The sequence below is a fragment of the Olea europaea genome, chromosome 15 (genome assembly GCF_002742605.1).
Source record: "Olea europaea var. sylvestris chromosome 15, O_europaea_v1, whole genome shotgun sequence".
NCBI classification, from domain to species: domain Eukaryota; kingdom Viridiplantae; phylum Streptophyta; class Magnoliopsida; order Lamiales; family Oleaceae; genus Olea; species Olea europaea.
In genome coordinates this window covers 22,760,423-22,781,090 of record NC_036251.1, presented here as the reverse complement: position 1 = coordinate 22,781,090, position 20,668 = coordinate 22,760,423, and the positions used below count along the sequence as shown (strand labels likewise).

The window sequence follows — 20,668 nt, the reverse complement described above, 5'->3', positions numbered from 1 at the left end:
AAGCCATGTAGTTTAATTAGTTAGGCTATCAATTTTTTTTTATTCAATTTCCATATTTTGGTTTAAACTTTATGGATATTCCAATTATTTTTATTAAATAATTTTATTTTATCATTCCACCTATGTCTTTGCTCCAAGCAATGTAATCAGAATGTCCTTATAGTCCCTCTATGGTGTCTGCAATTATAGCATTGTCGAGGCTGGATTTGTTTGCATTGAATTCCCCACCAACTTTCATCATATTGATTTCAGCTCGAGTTGCAAAGGCTCTAGTCATTGAATCCTCACAATCCCAAGCCCAACAATTGAAGCCTGTTCGTTGAAAACTCGCAAGCGTACGGGATCATTGTACAAGTAATAAAATATATGAGTTAAGAGTATCGTTCCCATGAGAAATAAGGTCTAATATGTAGTTCAATAGTTGCTATTAAATTCGAAGTGTGGTGATATCAAGAGAGTTGCAATTTATATGTTCTCGAAACTAGTCCTAAACTAACAAAGCAAATAAACTATTTATTTAATATGTAAATGCTTATATTGGAACCGTGAATCCCCCTATTGCTATTTAATTCAACTCTTAATTCATAATTTAGTAAATTTATTCATTCAAGACAATAGATAATCCACTTTTATTCAATATTCTTTCCCAAAACATATTAAACATATGTTTAGTACGACCTGATCCAATTTCTAGTCCGAATTCATATGAAAAATATGTATTGATTCGCAGGATTTATAACACATAATTGTACATTCCATAGACATTATTCCTTATACTTATTATCCATGTGTTGATTTTACCGCGTTCTAAACTTATTGTAAGTATTTCTACACTACAACAAGCAACTTACTATTTAATTGGTGATCAAACAATTAAATAATTCAAGGGAAATGCTAAACCAATTAAGAAAAATCATAAAATACTTAATTAATTGTCTTGAATTAAAATAAACAAAAAATAGGGTTCAACATTCATTCAATACAATGAAAAACTAAGGCAACCATCCTAATTATTAAATTATATAAGAAATAATTAAAAGACATCACCTGGATCCAAGAAATATGGAATAAAGTAGAGAAATCCATTTTCTGGTGTGAAATCTTGATTTTGGATGGATAATCTTCGAGAATCTTGCCCACTTCCTTTGATGTTGATGATGTAGCCTCGCTCTTTGCATCCAAAATATGTTAAATCTATGAATTTTTAGGTCTAACGGAGGTTCTCCCTGATGTGGGCGTGTTCTCATATTTATATGATGTCAAGGAGACTCCTTACCAAAATAAAATAAGGAAAGCTAAATTTTTCTGCGTTTAACATTGAGGCGCCCCCCTAATGTAATCTAGGACGTGCGCCTGAGAGCCTTGGGGTGCCTCGGTGCCTTCTTTTTGGTTGGGGACGTGCGCCTTTCTTGCAGGAGAGGGCGCACGTCTTGACTAAGTTCTAGCAGTCGAACAACTTTTAGTATTTTTATCATAACTTTCTCTCTCGATATCCGATTGGAATGATTCAGAGTGCGTTGGAAAAAGCTTACTCAAAGGGATACAATTCTTCTTGAGATATCATTTTTCAGTTCGAAAGTTTGCTATGTCAAAGTTGGGTTTCAATATGAAACTAAAAATCAAAAGCATAACTTTTTCAGTTGAAAGTTTATGTATGATAATATTTTGACTATAACTCATCCCTTTGACTTTTTTTCTCATCTAATTGACCCCGGGAACTCTCAAATCTTCATCGTGAATTTTGAAACAACTTTTCAAGTATTTGCATTTTAGTCCCCAAACTTTGGATTAGCTTCATTTTACCCCCTTTTTCGTTCTTTCTTCCAATTCTTCTTCGAAACATGAATTTTTCCTAATAAAAATAATAAATAACAAATTAAGTACTAATTCATCTAAAAAATAACAAAATATCATCATTTAGGATCCCAAATAAGTATAGAAACTACACTTATCAAAGTCCTTACGACCTGGGATTTTTAATTCAATCAATGTTGGTCAACTTAAAAGAAGTAATATGACGGAGAATCAAATAGGTTCTTAACTAAATGTTACAATCATTTTTTTGTATATCTACGTTTCCGTCTTCCACCTTCTCACAGACGAAGCGATGCTGAACTCGAATATGGTTTGTCTTTAAGTGAAATGCTGAATTCTTTGTTAAAATGTAAAAAGTTCTTTCATAAATTAGCAATCTTCTCTTGTTTGTTTATGAGATCCTCCACTAACATTTGCAACCAGGTTGGCTCTTTACTAGCTTATGTAACTGCTAAATACTTTGACTCCGTTGTAAAAGTGGCCACGATAGATTGCCATTTTGAAACTCAAATTACGGCTCCTATAGCTAAACACATATCCAATGATGAATTTGTTTTTGCCAATATCACCTGCATAATCTAAATCAACATAACTTTCGATCGTAAAGTCTGATCCTCCAAAATATAATACAACATTTGAGATACCTTTAATATATATCAGGATCCTCTTCATAATACTAAATGCTCTTCACCACGATTCGCCATATCAAACATTAAGCTACCCATTGCTGATGCATACGGTGTTTGAGATATTTCTTTTTTGCTTTGTTGATAGGACTCATACTTAGAGATAACTTGAAATTAATAGAAAGAGTGGTAGAAATTGACTTACAATCATATATGTTAAAGTGGTGCAATGTTAGGATGTGACGGTGTCACCTCCAGGAATGGTAGACAACACACTAGAATTAGCCAAAATTATATCATCGAAACAAAGTCCGGAGTTGATCTATAGGAGGATGATGTAGAGGAAGAGCCATGCATCGATTAGCGAAAGTGAGCGAGAGAAGAGGGAAAAGGCAAGTAGGACAGCTAGTCTAGTGGTCAACAGTGGCTGTAGTTGATGGTGGCAAGAGTTGGTGATGGAAAACCTTAAAATCTGATTTTTGGAAGAAATTGTGTAAATGATGAGTGGGTGATGTGGGGTAAGATGATTTGGTGTGCATATACTTGGACTTTGATTGATTTAGCCGAAAATGATGTTTAGTAAATTTTTATAGAAGTTGATAAACTATATGGTAGAAAATTGTGGGCCCAATTAATTGTTAGGTTGAAAATGACTTTGAAAACCAAAAAATAAATAAATAAATAAAATTGAGTTTTAGAAAAAGGGAACCAAACAGGAAGCCTAATTTTTTATACAATAATGATTAATATTTGATTTTTTTAAATTAAAACTTAAAAAATAAGGTTTTAGATAATTTTTCCTAAAATAAAACCCATATTTCGATATAATGATCATATTTTAAGGTCGGATTGGAACGGGCGGCCCCACTCAACCTTTGACAATGACATTCATCTTATAACAAGTCATTTTTCTCTGAATTTATTTTAGTTAAATGTTCTTTCAATAAAATAATTTTATATATTTAAATTATTTTATATTTTTTAACCTCAAATTCTCCAAATAAAAAAATGGCTATTACATAAATATTCTCTAAAAAAGGCTCAAGCACTGAGTTAATTGATCCAATTGTCAATGAACTTGTGTCTGTACCTCTGATTGTTCACTGAAATTTAAGATATCAGGTTTTGGTCACTAAATTGATCCAATTGTTGGATGTTACTCATTGTCTTAACATTCATTCCAAATTTTTAACAAAATAAGTGACATGTCTAACGGAATACACATGTGACACCTCATCACTCTGTTAACAAATTGTCATGTCTTCGATTGCTAACTAAACTTAAAAAAAAAAAAAAAAAAATCTTAGACTACTCACCAAACTTCGAGTTGGTTGAATTTTGGCTACTAAACTTATAAAAATAATGTCAACCTGTAGTTCGTTAAAAAATGTACCACAATCATACGGATGGCATAAAAGTAATGAAATGAACAAATGAGTTTGGGTTATCAATCCTATGAGTAATGATTACTCAGTTACACAATAGCTAAATTTAATTATAACATATTTTTGTAAAATTTAAGCTATTTTTATTATTTGAAAATTTCAAATTTATTGTGTATTTCGTTATTAAATTTTGAATTTTTATAACATTGTAAAATTCATTTAATTAAATTTATTTTGCGTGTTTGTTGCAAAATTCAAGTATTAATTTAATTAAATTAAATTTTAGCAACAAAACATAAAATAAATTTAAATTTTTCAAATGATGTAAATATCTTAAAATTCTAAAAATAAATATTAACATTAAATTTAACTATTATGTACTTGAGCATTCATTCTCGTGGAATCAACAATCCAAACTTGTTTGCCTGCTTATTACTTTTACGCAACTTGTGTGATTGCAATAAACATTTTTTTAATGAACAATTGGCCGACATCATTTTTATAAGTTTCTGGTCAAATTTTGAACAAGTCAAGTTCACTGAGCAATCGATTGGATTTTTTCAAAGCTAGTGAGCAATCAATTATATTTTTCAAAGTTTATTGAGTAATCGAACGTGGCAATTTATTAACGATGTAACAATGCACCACATGTGTATTTCGTTAGCCACGTCACTAATTCTATTAAAGATTTTAAACGAGTTTTAAGTTAGTGAATAACGTCCAACGTTTGGATAAATTTAGTAGCTAAAACTTGATATTTTAAATTTTAGTGAGCAATCAAAGATATAGACATAAATTCAGTAACCACTGGGACAATTAACTCCTCAAGCTGGAGGTGAGCAAAAATCAATCCAACTCGTCCAAACCGATAAACCTATCCCAAACAAGGTTTTTAAGTTCAATTTTAGTTGGATTGGATTGGAATATCAAACGTGAGGTCAGGTTGGGTCCTGAGTTATGAATTAAAACTCAACTCGATGAATTAAAAAATTTTAATACATAAAATAAAAATAAAAAAACTACATAGACATAAATTAAAAATTATGGACATGATAATGATATGAATAAACTCCAAAAAATTATAAAAAAAAAAATGCTCCATATTTTCAAACTTATTTATAAATTAATTTTCAGAAAGAATTCCTTATATAGATTAAAAATTACAGAGATTTTTAAGTGGTTTAAACTTTAAACAATGTTCAAATTCAACCAAAAATAATCAAATCAAACTTTAATTGAGCCTAATTCCAAACCGACCAATCTAATCTAAGCCAACCCGAGCTTTATCGATTTGAATTAGATTGAAATTTAACTAATAATTGGATTAGATTAATTTAAGCCTTGTTTGATTTCCATTCTTCCCAAAATACATTTTTCTTTCTATTTCTTTCAATCACACATTATTCATTAAAATAATGCTATTCTGAAATACATTTTTCCTATAAAAATGGAGCTCAAACACATTCTTAATTTTAAATCAAGCCCAACATGTTAAATTGTCCCATTTGATTCCCATTTTTATCTCTTTTCATTTTAACCACATATTCTTTATTAAAATAATATTACACGGCAATAAAAAACTTTTCATCCACACGTTCTCTAGTAGATCCTTTTTTTTGTTAATCTATTTTTTGACGAATAAAGCTAGATGTACACAGAATACGTTTCATAGAAAGGCTACAGAAAATTCAAAAATGAAGTGACGTGTCAGCGAAAGGAGAAACACAAAACTATTGGTTGGAAAAAAGTATTTAATAAATTCAATAAATTACTTATGTTTTTGTCTTAATTTTGGGGTTCATTATGTGATATCAAACGAAGTTAAAATATTACATTTTTAATATCATTTTGAAGTACTCACGACCTAATATTTCATGTCGTTAATGGTGCACAAAATGGTCAAATGCAGCAAATGTTACGGCATGTCAAAATAAACCGTTCCAAACTAGTATTTCGAGAATTTTGATAACAAGCTAACTTTAACATTTTTTCGACAATTATATGCTAGTGGAATCCATAAATATTCTATATCCCCTTGAAACTTATTTCGAGAATCATATCATAGATACATCGAATGATTTAAATGAATATCGAAAATAGTTAAACATATATCAAACATATGTGTTAAAAAGATGTGTATAACTCGTCTTTTTGTTTTAAAAAAAATCAATTATTTATTAATACTTATTATTTTTTCGTCACAAATTTCTCAATATAATTTACATCATTTTATTAAGAAATTTTATACGTGGCATGACATCAATTTTATTTTTATTTTTTTTGCGTAAAAATTCCTAATAAAATTTGTATGACTTATATGGGCTATAAATTGTTATACTACTTTTTTATCTTAATTATTTTTACATCTTTTTTTTTTGTATAGCTAAAAATATCAATTATTTTTAGGATCTTTTTTTTATTATTGTTACTTTTTCCTTTCGATCAATTAAAATTTTTAAATAACTTAATAAATTTCCTAATAAAATTTTTGACGTCATTTAAAAAATTTCTTAATAAACTTTTAAACTTTTTTAATGTCAAAAGAGACTTCGTTTTAAAAATTATTTTTTTAAAAAAATTTGTTTAAACAACAAGAAAAAAATTCCTAAAAAGGATCAAATTTTTTATATATAAAAATTTTTTGGATGTAAAATTAATCAAGAGAAAAAAGTAGTAGAACAATTTATAACATATACAAAAGAATAAAATAAATAAAATTGAAGTCATATCACGTATAAAATTTTCTAATAAAATTATGTAAACTATATGGAGAAATTTGTCGCGATATTTTAAAAAGACGAGTTATACGCATTTTTTTGACACATACATTTGATGCACGTTTAACTATTTTCGATATTCATTTAGATTATTCGATGTCTCTATGATATAGTTTTCGAAATGATCTTCGAGATGATATAGAAGATTTATGGATTCAACTAGCGTACAATTGTCGAGCTTGTTATCGAAATTTTCGAAATACTAGTTTGGAACGGCTTACTTCGACGCACAGTAATATTTGATACGTTTGGCCGTTTTGCGCACCATTAAAAACATGAAATACTAGGTCGTGAGTATTTCAAAATAATATTAAGAATGTAATATTTCGATTTCATTTGATATCCCATAATGAGCTCGAAAACTAAGGCAAAAAATTAAATAATTTATTGAATACTTTTTTCCAATCAATGCTTCTCCTTTCGTCGGCTCATCACTTCATTTTTGACTTTCTGTGAAACGTATTCTGTACGTTTAGCTTTATCATTTTTTGAGTGACTGGATCGATCACCCCTCACACATTCTCTACAATCTACTATTTGTTGTAAATGGAAAGTCCATTACAGTTTATTGGTGAATGACATTTGTACCTCTAGAAATTATTACCATTGTATCCCTGATTCTTACCTATAAATATAAGGCTTTGGTTTTCAATAATACACACAAAAAGGTTTATTGAGTTTTCTCTATTCTCTTTTCCTCTCATTTTATAACATGTTATCAGCACGAAACTCTTAGAAGGTAGTAATTTTTTTTCATAATCATCTATCACGTATATCAAAATTAATTTGATAATACGCGAATTTTACATATACATATGTTGAATCTGCAATACGTGATCTCATCTTTCTCAATCATTATGTTTTCTTTGTACCTCTCTTTGAATTAATTAATGTTTTTTTTCCTTTACATCAATCCACGTGTATTTTTATGGAGATATATTTATGTTAAATCAACTGATATGCATTAATTCATATTCCTATACCCTCCTTATATTTAGATTAGCCATTTACGTTCTACACATGCTTATAATTTTTTTTTTGTTTAATTGGTGAATATTCTTTGTAAGCAAACTTCAATTCCAGATCTCTATTTTGGCTGATTCCATATATATATAATATACAATTAACAAATAACTGTACCTAACTCATCTTTTCTCTCAAATCCATTGGTTTCTGTAAATTTCATGCTTTAACTGGTTAATACTAATTCAATTCTTTTAATTGCACATAATTAGAATTTCGTGCCATAATATGTGAATATGTTTCTACATGTCACCAATTTTTTTTGTGTTTCACTCGACTCACGCTATAAATTCAAAATAATATTTTACATGTGTTTGTATATTAATTAATGGTGAGCAATTGGATGTATTATCATTTTTTTTATGTTTAGTTATGAAACATTACATTAAATTTATTTTTAATTGTTGTTGCTCTTGAAGTAGCACAACATTATAATTAATATTCCAGAAGAATAGTAATCAAAGATCTATTCGTTGTTGCTCTAGAAGTAGCACAACATTATAAGAATATTATTTGCTCCTGGAGAGCATAAATTATAACTCTCAATATTCCATTGACATATTGCACTTGAAGAAATAATAGCAAAATATAATGTGCTCCAGAAGTAGCATATGTTTCGAAGAACATATTATTTCAAATTAGTGTTTATCCTTAGAGGAAAATACATAACTTAAAGTCATGTTGATATTGACTATTTGATTAACATGTGATGATTAATCATATTTTTCGAAACTAATTGTATTTTTTGATTGTGTAGTTAAACAAATGACAAACATTACGAAACTTGAGTTTGCTGTACTTGACATATCTGGTAAAAATTATCTGTCATGGATATTGGATGCTGATATCCATCTTGTCTCAAAGGGTCTGGGAGAGACAATAAAAAAAGGAAACAATGAATCCCTACAAGATCGTGCAAAAACACTCATTTTCCTCCGTCACCATCTTCACGATGGATTAGAAATTGAATATCTCACTGAGAAAGATCCACAAGTTTTTTGGAAAAAGTTAACTGAAAGATTTAATCATCAGAGGACTATAGTCCTCCCCAAAGCCCGTTATGAGTGGATGCACATTCGTTTGCAAGACTTTAAAACGGTTAGTGAATACAATTCTAAATGTTCAGAATATGTTCAAAGTTGACTTTGTGTGGAGAAAAAATCACCGATGAAGATATGCTGGAAATAACTTTTTTCACCTTTCATGCCTCGAACGTGCTCCTGCAGTAGCAATATCGTGAGCGTGGCTTCAAAAAGTACTCAAAACTTATATCTTGTCTACTAGTTGCTGAACAAAATAATAAATTGTTGATGAAAAATCATGGATTACGTCCAGCTGGGTCTGTACCATTGCCTGAAGCAAATGGTACTACATTGTCTAAAGCAAATACAATATCAAGACAAGGACGTGGACGCGGACTTGGACGCGGACGTGGACACGGACACGGACGTGTATGTGGAATAAATCATGGAAGAAATAATCAACAAAGTTATCAACAACAAAACAATAAATTCAAAAGGTATAAAGCAAACGAGAGTGGCAAATCTAAAAAGGAGCATGAAGAAAGTTGCTTCAGATGTGGAATGAAAGGGCATTGGGCACATATGTGCCGTACCTTAAAACATCTTGTAGATCTCTACCAGAGATCAATCAAGCAAAAAGAAAAATTGGAGATTAATTTTGCTGATTATGATGGTCCAATTGATGTGACTCATTTGGATGTCTCCGATTTCTTTACTAATCTAAATGGAGATATTGACAATTTGGTTGGAGGTGGTGTGATAGAAGATATAGATTAATTTACTAGTATTTCTTTCATTTTAAAAATTCAGTCTGAAATATATTTTTACTTTTCCACATAAAAAAAAAAAAATAAAATTCTATTATGCACCGTTTATTTCATGATATTAAGTAATGTTTACTTCTTTAAATCTAAATTCAAGTTTTTTTTAAAATTTTTTTTGTTTATTTTGTTATATTTATATATTCATGATGGATAGTCAAGACAGCTGCTTAATTGACAGTGCAACTACACATACTATTTTTCAAGACAAAAAATACTTTTTGGACTTAATATTAGCTGAAAATAATGTTGACACGATATCGGGTGCGTCGAATATCATTGAAGGCTCCGGAAGAGCTTGTATTATTTTACCAAATAATACAAAATTATATATTGACGATGCACTTTATTCTAGCAAATTCAGAAGAAATTTGCTTAGTTTTAAAGATATTCGGTGCAATGAATATCACATTGAGATGATGCAAGAAAATAATATTGAATATCTTTGCATCACTTCTTTTGCATCTAGCAAGAAGCAGATAAAAGAAAAATTTCATGCACTCCCATCTGCATATATTTTACATTTATAAAAATAGTCGAATGAAATAATGTTACGAACCAGAAGTTCGTTGATTCAAAAAGTTTTATACTTTGGCATAATCGACTTGGACATCCAGGAGCCATAATGATACGTCGAATAATAAACAACTCACATGAACATCTTTTAAAGAACCAGAAGATTCTTTTATCTAATGATTATCCATGTGTAGCTTGTTCACAAGGCAAGTTAGTCATTAGACCTTCAACTACAAAGGTCAATATTGAATCTCCAACTTTCTTGAAAAGAATACATGGAAATATATGTGGGCCAATACACCTACCATATGGAGCATTTCGTTACTTTATGGTATTAATTGATTCTTCTACAAGATGGTCACATGTTTGCCTACTTTCAACTAGGAATGTAGCATTTGCTAGACTACTTACTTAAATCATAAAATTGCGAGCACAATTCCCCGATTACTCAATCAAGACTATTCGTCTTGACAATGCTGGTGAATTTAGATCACAAGTATTTGATGATTATTGTATGTCAATTAGGATTGAAATTGAACATTCAGTTGCACATGTTCATACACAAAATGGTTTGGCGGAATCGTTTATTAAACCTCTACAACTTATTGCTAGACCATTACTTATGAAAACAAAACTCCCAACTTCTGTTTGGGGTCATGCCATATTACATGCTGCATCATTGGTTCGTATAAGACCAACTGCATATCATCAATATTCACCTTTGCAACTTGCATTTGGTCATGAACCTGATATTTCTCACCTACGGATTTTTGGTTGTGCTGTCCAAGTTCTTATTTCACCCCCACAACGTACTAAAATGGGTCCCTAACGAAAACTTGGGATTTATGTGGGTTTTGATTCACCATCTATTATTAGATATCTTGAACCTTTAACGGGTGACTTATTTACTACACATTTTGCAGATTGTCATTTTGATGAAATGACTTTCCCAACTTTGGGAGGAGAAAAACTATATCCTAAAAATAAGATAGAATTTCTTGGAATGAGACAACTCTATCTCACTTTGATCCCCGCTGCAATCAATGTGAATAAGAGGTTGAAAAAATCATTCATTTGCAAAGAATTGCAATTTAATTACCTGATATATTTGTTGACACGAGAAAAGTGACAAATTCATATATCCCAGCAAAAATTAATGTCCCTGCAGCACAATCTATTGTGGCAAATGAATCTCAAATACGTCAGAAGCGTGGTCAATCAGTTGGTTCAAAAGACTCTGTGCCTCGAAAAAGAAGAGTACAGGAGAAAAACCAACCAAAAATTTCAGAAGAAATCACATTAGAAAAGATTGATCAATCAAATATTGAATGTATGGTTCCTGAAGAACCAGAGGTGTCCGAAAATAATGAGATCTCAATAAATTATATGATATCTCATAAATTATGGGAACAGAATAATATTGTTATAGACAATATTTTCGCCTTTAACATGACTTTTGATATTATGCAAAATGAGGATCCTGAACCACAGTCTGTTAATGACTGTCGAAATAGAAATGATTGGCCAAAATGGAAAGAAGTCAAACAGGCAAAATTGAATTTTTTGGAGAAACGAAAAGTGTTTGAACTAGTAGTTCGAACGCCTGAAAATGTAATCCTTGTTGGATACAAATTGTTTTTGTACGAAAGAGAAATGAGAATAATGAAATTACAAGATACAAAGCCCGACTAGTGGCTCAAGGTTTCTCCCAAAGATCAGGAATTGATTATGAGGAAACATATTCTCCCGTAATGGATACCATCACTTTTAGGTTCTTAATTAGTTTGACCGTGTTACAAGTGCTCGATATGCGCCTTATGGATGTAGTAACTGCCTATATATATGGTTCATTTGACAGTAACATATATATGAAAGTCCTTGAAAGATTTAAGGTGCCAGGAATAAATGATACATGTCCGAGAAATATGTTCTCAATTAAATTGTAAAAATTATTATATGGATTGAAACAATCTGGACGCATGTGGTATAATTGTCTTAACGAATATTTGTTGAAAGAGGGTTATAAAAATGACGATATCTGCTCATGTGTTTTCATAAAGAAAACAAATATTGGATTTGCAATTGTGGTAGTTTATGTTGATGATTTAAATTTAATTGAAACTCCTGAAGAGCTCAACAAAACTGCAGATTATTTGAGAAATGAATTTGAGATGAAAGATTTGGGGAAAACTAAATTTTGTCTTGGATTACAAATTGAACATTTTCCAGAGGGATTATTTGTTCATCAATCTACTTATACAGAAAAAGTCTTAAAACGCTTTTATATGGATAATGCACATCCATTGTCATCACCTATGGTTGTTATCACTTGATGTGAAAAAGATCCATTTCGTCCACTTGAAGATGGAGAAAAGATTCTTGGTCCTGAAGTACCATACCTTAGTGCAATTGGAGCATTAACTTATCTTGCAAATTGCACTCGACCTGACATAACTTTTTCTGTAAATCTCCTTGCAAGATATAGCTCTACACCAACTCAAAGGCATTGGAATGACGTTAAACATATTTTTCGTTACCTAAAAGATACTATTGATATGTGACTGTTTTATTTTCAAAAGTCAGGATCTGCTTTAGTGGGATATGCAGATGCAGGTTATCTCTCCGATCCACATAAAACTAAATCACAAACAGGATATGTGCTTACACGTGGAGGAACAGCTATATTATGGAGATCTTGAAGCAATCCTTGACAGCAACATCCTCAAATCATTTTGACATTATTGCAATCCATGAAGCAAGTTGAGAATGTGTATGGTTGAGGAATATAACCCATCATATCCAATCATCATGTGGATTGACTTCAACAAAAGATAATTCAACAAATTTGTTTGAATGTAATGCAGCTTGTATTGCATAACTGAAGGGAGGCTATATCAAAGGCGACAGGACGAAACATATTTCTTCAAACTTCTTTCATACACATGAACTTCAGAAGAATGGTGACATTGATATTCAATAAATTCGCTCAAGTGACAATGTGGCTGATCTATTCACAAAAGCGCTGTCAACATCTACATTCAAGAAATTAGTTCATGAGGTTGGAATGCGTCGACTTAAAGATTTTCAGTGATCAACATCAGGGGGAGTAGCTGTACTCTTTTTCCTTCGCTTAGGTTTTGTTCCGTTGAGTTTTCCTAGTAAGGTTTTTAATGAGGCAGCATTTAATTTTAATATTCCAAAATAACTGTACTCTTTGTCCTTCGTTTGATTTTTTTCCCATTGAATTTTTATCAAACAAGGTTTTAATGAGGCAGATATTTTGTAATATGTCATTTAAGGGGGAGTGTTGTAAATGGAAAGTCCATTAGAATTTATTGGTGAATGACATTTGTACTCATGTAGTCCTAGAAATTATTATCATTGTATCCCTGATTCTTACCTATAAATATAGAGCTTTAATTTTCAATAATACACACAAAAAGATTTATTGAGTTTTCTCTATTCTCTTAAAATTTTCTCTATTATCTTTTACTCTCATTTTATAACACTATTCTAAAATTCTTTTTACTATTTTTGGGTGTCAACACCCTCTGAGTTTGAATTGCCCAACCCAAAGCCCTACCTCGAGCACATATCTTACCCCAATAAAGCTACTTGTACAAAATTAGATTACAAAAGTTGAGTTACAAAGTGTGTGGGCAAAATCCTGGCTATTGATTTCAAATGATTTAAAAATTTGTTTTTAAAATGATTGGTGAGGATGTGATTTTGTCATCTAACTTTGTCAACCCATTTTGTAAGTGTAGCCTAACTCATCTTACCCTCACAAAAGACACTTTTACAAAAGAAAAGAAAAGATGCTTCTCTTTCTTCAAAACTGAGGTTTTTCTCCTATCTACTCTGATATATATTGGCAATAAGAAATGGGGAGTCTTGTGGGGACGCCATGGTGGGGAATCAGAGTTCGGGCAACTTCAGAGGTAGCGCCGCCGATGTTATTATTCGGGTCAAGAATATTACGTGGCATTTCAGTCTCAGCATCATCACCATCGCCGTCGCCGTCGCCGTCGACCGATACTGTTAGAGTACGGTTCGCACCCTCTCCAACTGGAAATCTCCACGTCGGCGGTGCCCGAACTGCGCTCTTCAACTACTTGTTCGCCAGGTCCAAAGGCGGCAAATTTGTTCTTCGAATTGAAGACACTGACTTGGAGAGGTCAACTAAGGAGTCCGAGGAAGCAATGCTTCGTGATCTTTCCTGGCTGGGTTTCGATTGGGATGAAGGTTGTGCAACTATTTTCTTTTACTTTTTGAAAATTTGTTTTCTTTTCCCATTAGTGTTTATTTGTCAAATTTTTATTTTTTAAGCATCGCGGATTTAATGTGCAGGCCCCGGCGTTGGTGGGATGTACGGTCCCTACCGTCAGTCTGAAAGAAATGCTCTTTACAAACACTATGCTGATAAACTTCTACAATCTGGTCATGTCTATCGCTGCTTCTGTTCAAATGAGGTCATCGCACGTGTTTTTGTTCTGTCTCCAATGTAGATTTTTGACTGAATTGATTAGAGTTTATATTCATTTCTATGAAATAAACCATTTTTTATTAATGACCATTGTTGCCTGGCATCTAGCATGTTTGTCAGCATCCAGTCCTCATGGTTGAGTTTTCTTTAATTCAGTTATTTTATGGCGCAACAGAGGTTGATGGAACCATTTCCCTCTATCTTTCTCAATTTTCTTATATTTAATAATTTATCTCTATAATCAATATGCCAGGAGCTGGAAAAGATGAAGGAGATTGCGAAGTTAAAGCAACTGCCCCCTATATACACTGGCAAGTGGGTTAGTGCTACATATGACGAAGTGCAAGAAGAGCTGGCAAAGGGGACACCATACACTTATCGATTTCGAGTTCCTAAGGAAGGCAGACTGAAAATAGATGATCTCATCCGTGGTGAGGTGAGTTAACTATTGAACTTTGAGGAAACTATCAACATGTCTAATTGATTCTACAGCTGCAGCTTTTTAGTTATTTGCCCTTTTCATTCATGTGGCTAATTGTTCGGCTAAGATGTAGTGTTGCATATAATTTATTGTTAATATAAGTTTTTCTCTATAAGTTATTTGATTAACCTATGTATTAACAAACTAGAAGAAACCCCATGCGGCTCGGAGGTAGGCTTGAGGAAACCTATTAGTACTAATGCCAACCAAAATCAGCAACCTATTTCATCTCATCATTTGGTTCTCTTAGAGAGTAAGGCATTGTCCAATTGCTTACGCCCCTTCAACCCCTCAACCCACACACACACACCCCGAGTGAGAGAGATGCTCCAAGTGACAAATGTGAAGGATGAATCCGAGTACAGGTTCAGAAGCAAATTTGTGATACCATCTTATTTTAAAGTTCCCTATGACGAGAAGTTTATGGTTCAAACATATGAATTTTAAAAAGGCAAATAATTTAAAATTTGCTAGAATCGTATTCTAAAGTTCTCTATGACAAGAACATTACAGTTCAAACATATGAATTTTAAAAAAACAAATAATTTAATTTCATCTTATCCATGTTTAGGAGGTAATTGTGCATTTAAATGTTCATGAAAGATAAGATGACCAGCAAAAGTAGTTTTATTTCTTATAATTAAAGTAGTTTTATTTCTTATACATAAATTTTATTTATAGGCACAAAAGTACGTGTCAAACTTTGGTGAAGTAACAATCACTTTTAAATCTTAATGAATAGTGGATTGCAAATGAGATGGATTCAGTCAACACTAGAGTAGGAAGCAAAATATGTAGCTTTGGTCTACGTCAATCTTTAGTTTTGTTTAACATACACATCCATGCCTTCATTTTTTTACCATTATCACCACTCACTGTGTAGACATAATGTCATGAGAGAACTCGAGCGAAATTTTGGAGCTGAAAATTGTGGAGAAATCAGTTTGCAAGATGTGAATACATTTTTGTAAAACTTGTTATTCTTATGCGCTTGGGGCATGTATGTGACTCTCTGGTTGTACATGCATTAGGAATGAACTATTCTTAATTGGGGAATGGATATCCCCATCATGGATGTGTTTGTTTTACTTTGTGTGGGAGAGTTTCAATTGGAATCTGATTTGTTTATATAAATTTTGTGTTGAATGGAGGGCATCAATATTTCCTATCTATGTGTTTTGTTTGTGTGAAAATATTGCTAGATTTACTGGAAGATCCAAAGCAATTTGATCCTTAGCAACCACAATAGACTATGCATTACATCATCTTCAGTTCATGAAGACTATATTTCATGTTAATAATTGATCTTAAGGGGGGTATATTCAATTGAGACCTTTGAAGATTTTAATGGACATTTTTTGAGTGATGGTTTTTTGTGGATTCCGTGGATCTTTTATAGATTTGTATGGAATTAGTGGAAGTTTTTCGTAGACTTAAATGGACTTCCATTTTAATTTTTTTATAGACTTTTGTAGAATTCAAGAGTGTTTTGAAGACTTTCAGTTGAAATAGAACTCATGTGGATCTGGTATAATGTGTGAAATTCTCACGTACGAGGTGTTGCTTCGACAATTCCCCTTTTCCTTCCCCCTTCTTCTTTCCATATAATAAAAAAAATCAAAAGAATAAAAATTTAATACCACAATTAAATAAATAGTAATCGAAATTATACATATATATGATAAACAATAAATTTAATATTCAATATTATTAATATAATATACTTTTAAAATAAATAAAAATCAATATATTTATATTTAGCTATAAACTTTATAATTTAATAAAACATAGATATTTTTCACAAAAAAATGAATGAAAAAATAACTAAAAAAGTTACAAGATTCCAATTTAATTTTTCATAGAAAATAGAGACAAACAGTAAAAGAGAGAGAATGATAAATGGAAATAAATATAATCAATAGAAAAAAATAAATTTTAATTATAAATTTAATGTTTGTAGAAGGAAAAAAGAAAGAAAGATTGAAAACTATATTTTTGAGAAAGTCTTCTAAAATCTCGTGATTAATGAGAGACAAATTTTGAGATTTTATATGAGTACTTTCTGCTTAAAAGTTAGTACTCCAGAGACTTTTATAAAAATTTCTAGAAGTTATTAAAATTTGAATACCCCAAGATTCATAGGGACTTCCAAAAAGTTTTAATTGAATATACCGTAACTTTTAGAGACTTTTTTATAAATTCATAAAAGTCTCAATTGAGTACACCGTGACTTTTAGAAATTTCTTAAAAGTTTATGAAAGTCTCAATTGAATGCATCAATACTTTTAGAGAGTCTTAAAAAGTCTACATTGAATATTCCTAAACTTTTTAAATTTCAAAAAGTCATTAAAAGTATCAATTGAATACGCCCCCTAAATTCCTAGAACAATGACTTTTTGAAGACTACACGATCTGTTGTAACTCCCAAAACAATTGTTATTCCTAAAGTGACATTCCATAAATTTATGTTTTGGCTTTACTTAAACGGAACCTTTGGATTCTAAAGTACTCCAAATTTCAAACTTATGAATTTACCTCTTTTTAGTCTCACCAACCGGAAGTATATCATCAAATGACGTAAACCATAATTTTTTGAATTTGGATATGTGCAAAAAATTGTTAACTTCAGTTTTTATGGCTTTGATATGGTACTTTCTTAGAGATGTTCATGCTTTCTTAAATCTAATTAGTGAGTGGAATTGATTAAATTAAGCACTTTCTGTTCAACTGCTTGCCTGATCTTTGTGACAGTGTTTGACATCATGCCTTATTTATTCGCTACTAATTTTGTCTGATAGTGGATTGAAGGTAAGTTGGAAATTGGACACACTTGGAGACTTTGTGATTATGAGAAGTAATGGGCAACCTGTTTACAATTTTTGTGTATCTGTTGATGATGCTACCATGGCTATATCACATGTTATAAGGTAAAGCATGGTCTTACTTCCAAATTTTGCCAATAGAAACAATTGGCTGATGTAAATACTGTTTCTCTTTCCTTGTTTATATGCTTTTTACTTTCCTGAACTTGCATTCTAACTTAGATTTATATTTCAGAGCGGAGGAACATTTGCCAAATACTCTGAGGCAAGCTTTGATATATAAAGTACTGTGCCTTTCCTCTTCATTATTTAAGTTGGAATTCTGCTTTGTTGAGTTGAATTGTGCATTTGTGTTGTTCAAGTAATTTCTATTGTAAATGTGGATAAGCTAATATTGAAATACATTTGTAAATACAAACCAGGCGCTCGGATTCCCAATGCCTTGCTTTGCACATGTTTCTTTGATTCTTGCACCTGATCGGAGCAAACTTTCAAAAAGGCATGGTGCTACTTCAGTGGGTCAGGTAGTCAATCACACAATTATTTCTGTTTTTCTTTAAAATAGTTCTTGGTTTCAACTTATCTAAGTAGAAAAAATACAACTCTGATTCATAAAAAATAAGAGTGGGAAATATATATATCTATGTTTCTGGATTATCACTTTATTTCAATATCCCATGGATTAATTTTTCACCTTATCCAGGACTAATATCATTTGTAATATTTCCATTTGATAGTTCAGGGAGATGGGATTTTTGCCTGAGGCTATGGTGAACTATCTTGCATTATTGGGATGGGGTGATGGTACTGAGAATGAGTTTTTTACACTTGACCAACTCGGTTAGTTTCAAAAATCTGTGTTATAAATGTAATGCATCTTGCAGCTTAAGCTGATAGATGTCATTACGTTTTAATAATGTAATGACTTCAAAATCTATCATGGTTTTCAGTTGAAACGTTCACAATTGAGCGTGTTAACAAAAGTGGAGCTATTTTTGATTCTACAAAGTTAAGGTAAGTATGGCATTTTTAGACATTACATAATTAAAAATTCTTTATTCCACTTGCAATTCAATATAGCTGCAGCCACTTATATCAAATTTTTGGGATTCTTTGTTAGTTTTACACCTTTCTTCATAGTGATGTCATTTTTGTTACTCTAATAATTATGCTTGTAGAGCATTATTGCTTTTGATTGATTGTTGAAGTTCCTCCATTTAACTTATTTCTTAACATCAAAGGTGGATGAATGGTCAACATCTGAGATCTCTTCCTTCGGGAGACCTGACCAAGCTTATTGGTGAGCGATGGAAGAGCACTGGCATCCTTACAGAATCAGAGGGGAGCTTTATAGAAGTAAGAGATTTCTCTTCCATCTTCTTTTGCTCTATCTTGTGAGTGGTATTTTCATGAACATTATTGTAGCTGGATGTTCCTTTAGTTTATTATTCACATATTGAAATGAGATACTGGACATGCTAGAAGTTTTCCAGCAAGTTGTAGATTGATTTGAGCTTGTATAATGGTATTCTATCCCCTTCTTGAGATGCTGGTCATTTGACAAAAGAGGCTTATCAAATCACATTGATTATTCAAAGTCCTTGGCTGAGCATTTAATTCTGTTGTATGCATTGGTTGGTGAGCCTTACAAGTTACTGATAGTTTTTGTTGTATTCTGAATACATATGTACAGGAGACGATTCAGCTGCTGAAGGATGGAATTGAGTTGATAACAGATGCGGACACAGCTCTTTCGAACTTGCTATCTTATCCTTTATATGCAACATTGGCTAGGTAATTTTGGATCTAAAAGTTGCAAATATTTGACATTATCATCAAGTAAAACATGCAATTCTTTCTTCTCTTGTCCAATTTCATTTAAGATTGTTCTGGTGCATAAAATTTCACGGTCCACATTAGTCTTTATAAGATTCCAGCTATTATATTCTTATACATAATATGCATGTGCATATGAAAGATGCTTAAAGAATGCCATCTATATATTTGGCCTGAAAATCAGCTTTAAGCATATCCTCCCTTAAACTTTCTAATCCATTTTCTTGTCATGCATGCTCAATTTTACACTCAAACAATTTTGAAGGGCAGTCTGTTTTAAATAGAGAAGTCATTTATCAGAACTAGCATTTCTCTCAAGGCTACCTGTGTGATAAACTGAAACTACCTTAACTGTTGCGAGTAATGAAACACAAATATTGCAACTATGCATAAAATGCTTAGATACTTCAACAAGAATAAAACAGAGGAAAGGAATTCAAAATTGGATTGAAAAGTGTAAACTGTAACAAGCAAGCAATTGCTGGGTTCAAATGATTAAGTTCTCTCTGCTTTAATGCATTTTCTATTTATTGAGAAGGGACTCAGACTCTTATCTCTCTCTCACAAACACGGACACTTCTGATGGACACATTTTCCGTTCAATAGCAAATTTAATGCATGATAGTTTTCAAATGGTTTTACAATTTGTCAGAAAATGTTATGTAAGCATAAACGTTTGTGGGCATGAGAGGGTAGTTTTAGTATCTTGAACCCTTACGGGAGGAATGCATTTACATCCACGGAAAACCCATTGTTTTAGTTCAAGGAGAAGTTATGGGAATGAACAGATTTCATGATGGTTATTCTCTGTCAGGATCAACAATAAGCAAACTGGAGATTATAGCTTGAAATTCAACTGCCCATCAGCTGCATGATGACTTGGAATTGCCACGACGTGGAATACGAAAGATGAAATTCTTATGAAGAATCAAGTTGGAGAGAGTGAAAATGAGCCTCTATTTTTTTATTCTAGATTTATGTAAAACGCCTTCCTTTTATTGATCAATCCTTTTCGTTGGGTTTTTCAGACCCATCCCCCCTTCCCCTACTTCATTGCC

The 20,668-nt window shown here is 31.6% G+C and overlaps 1 protein-coding gene across 1 annotated transcript in view; it reads left to right on the top strand.

Annotated features, from left to right (window-relative positions):
- The first annotated feature begins 13,770 nt into the window (after positions 1 to 13,770).
- The window catches only part of LOC111410513 (glutamate--tRNA ligase, chloroplastic/mitochondrial), an 8,684-nt gene continuing 1,786 nt past the window's right edge, over positions 13,771 to 20,668 (top strand). Inside the window, exons 1-10 of the mRNA XM_023040881.1 lie at positions 13,771 to 14,230; positions 14,336 to 14,457; positions 14,725 to 14,907; positions 17,761 to 17,879; positions 18,010 to 18,058; positions 18,197 to 18,298; positions 18,512 to 18,614; positions 18,725 to 18,788; positions 19,016 to 19,130; positions 19,468 to 19,568. Of these exons, the coding sequence (XP_022896649.1) occupies positions 13,870 to 14,230; positions 14,336 to 14,457; positions 14,725 to 14,907; positions 17,761 to 17,879; positions 18,010 to 18,058; positions 18,197 to 18,298; positions 18,512 to 18,614; positions 18,725 to 18,788; positions 19,016 to 19,130; positions 19,468 to 19,568 (1,319 nt within the window). The 5' untranslated portion in view covers positions 13,771 to 13,869. The remainder of the gene's footprint in view (positions 14,231 to 14,335; positions 14,458 to 14,724; positions 14,908 to 17,760; positions 17,880 to 18,009; positions 18,059 to 18,196; positions 18,299 to 18,511; positions 18,615 to 18,724; positions 18,789 to 19,015; positions 19,131 to 19,467; positions 19,569 to 20,668) is intronic.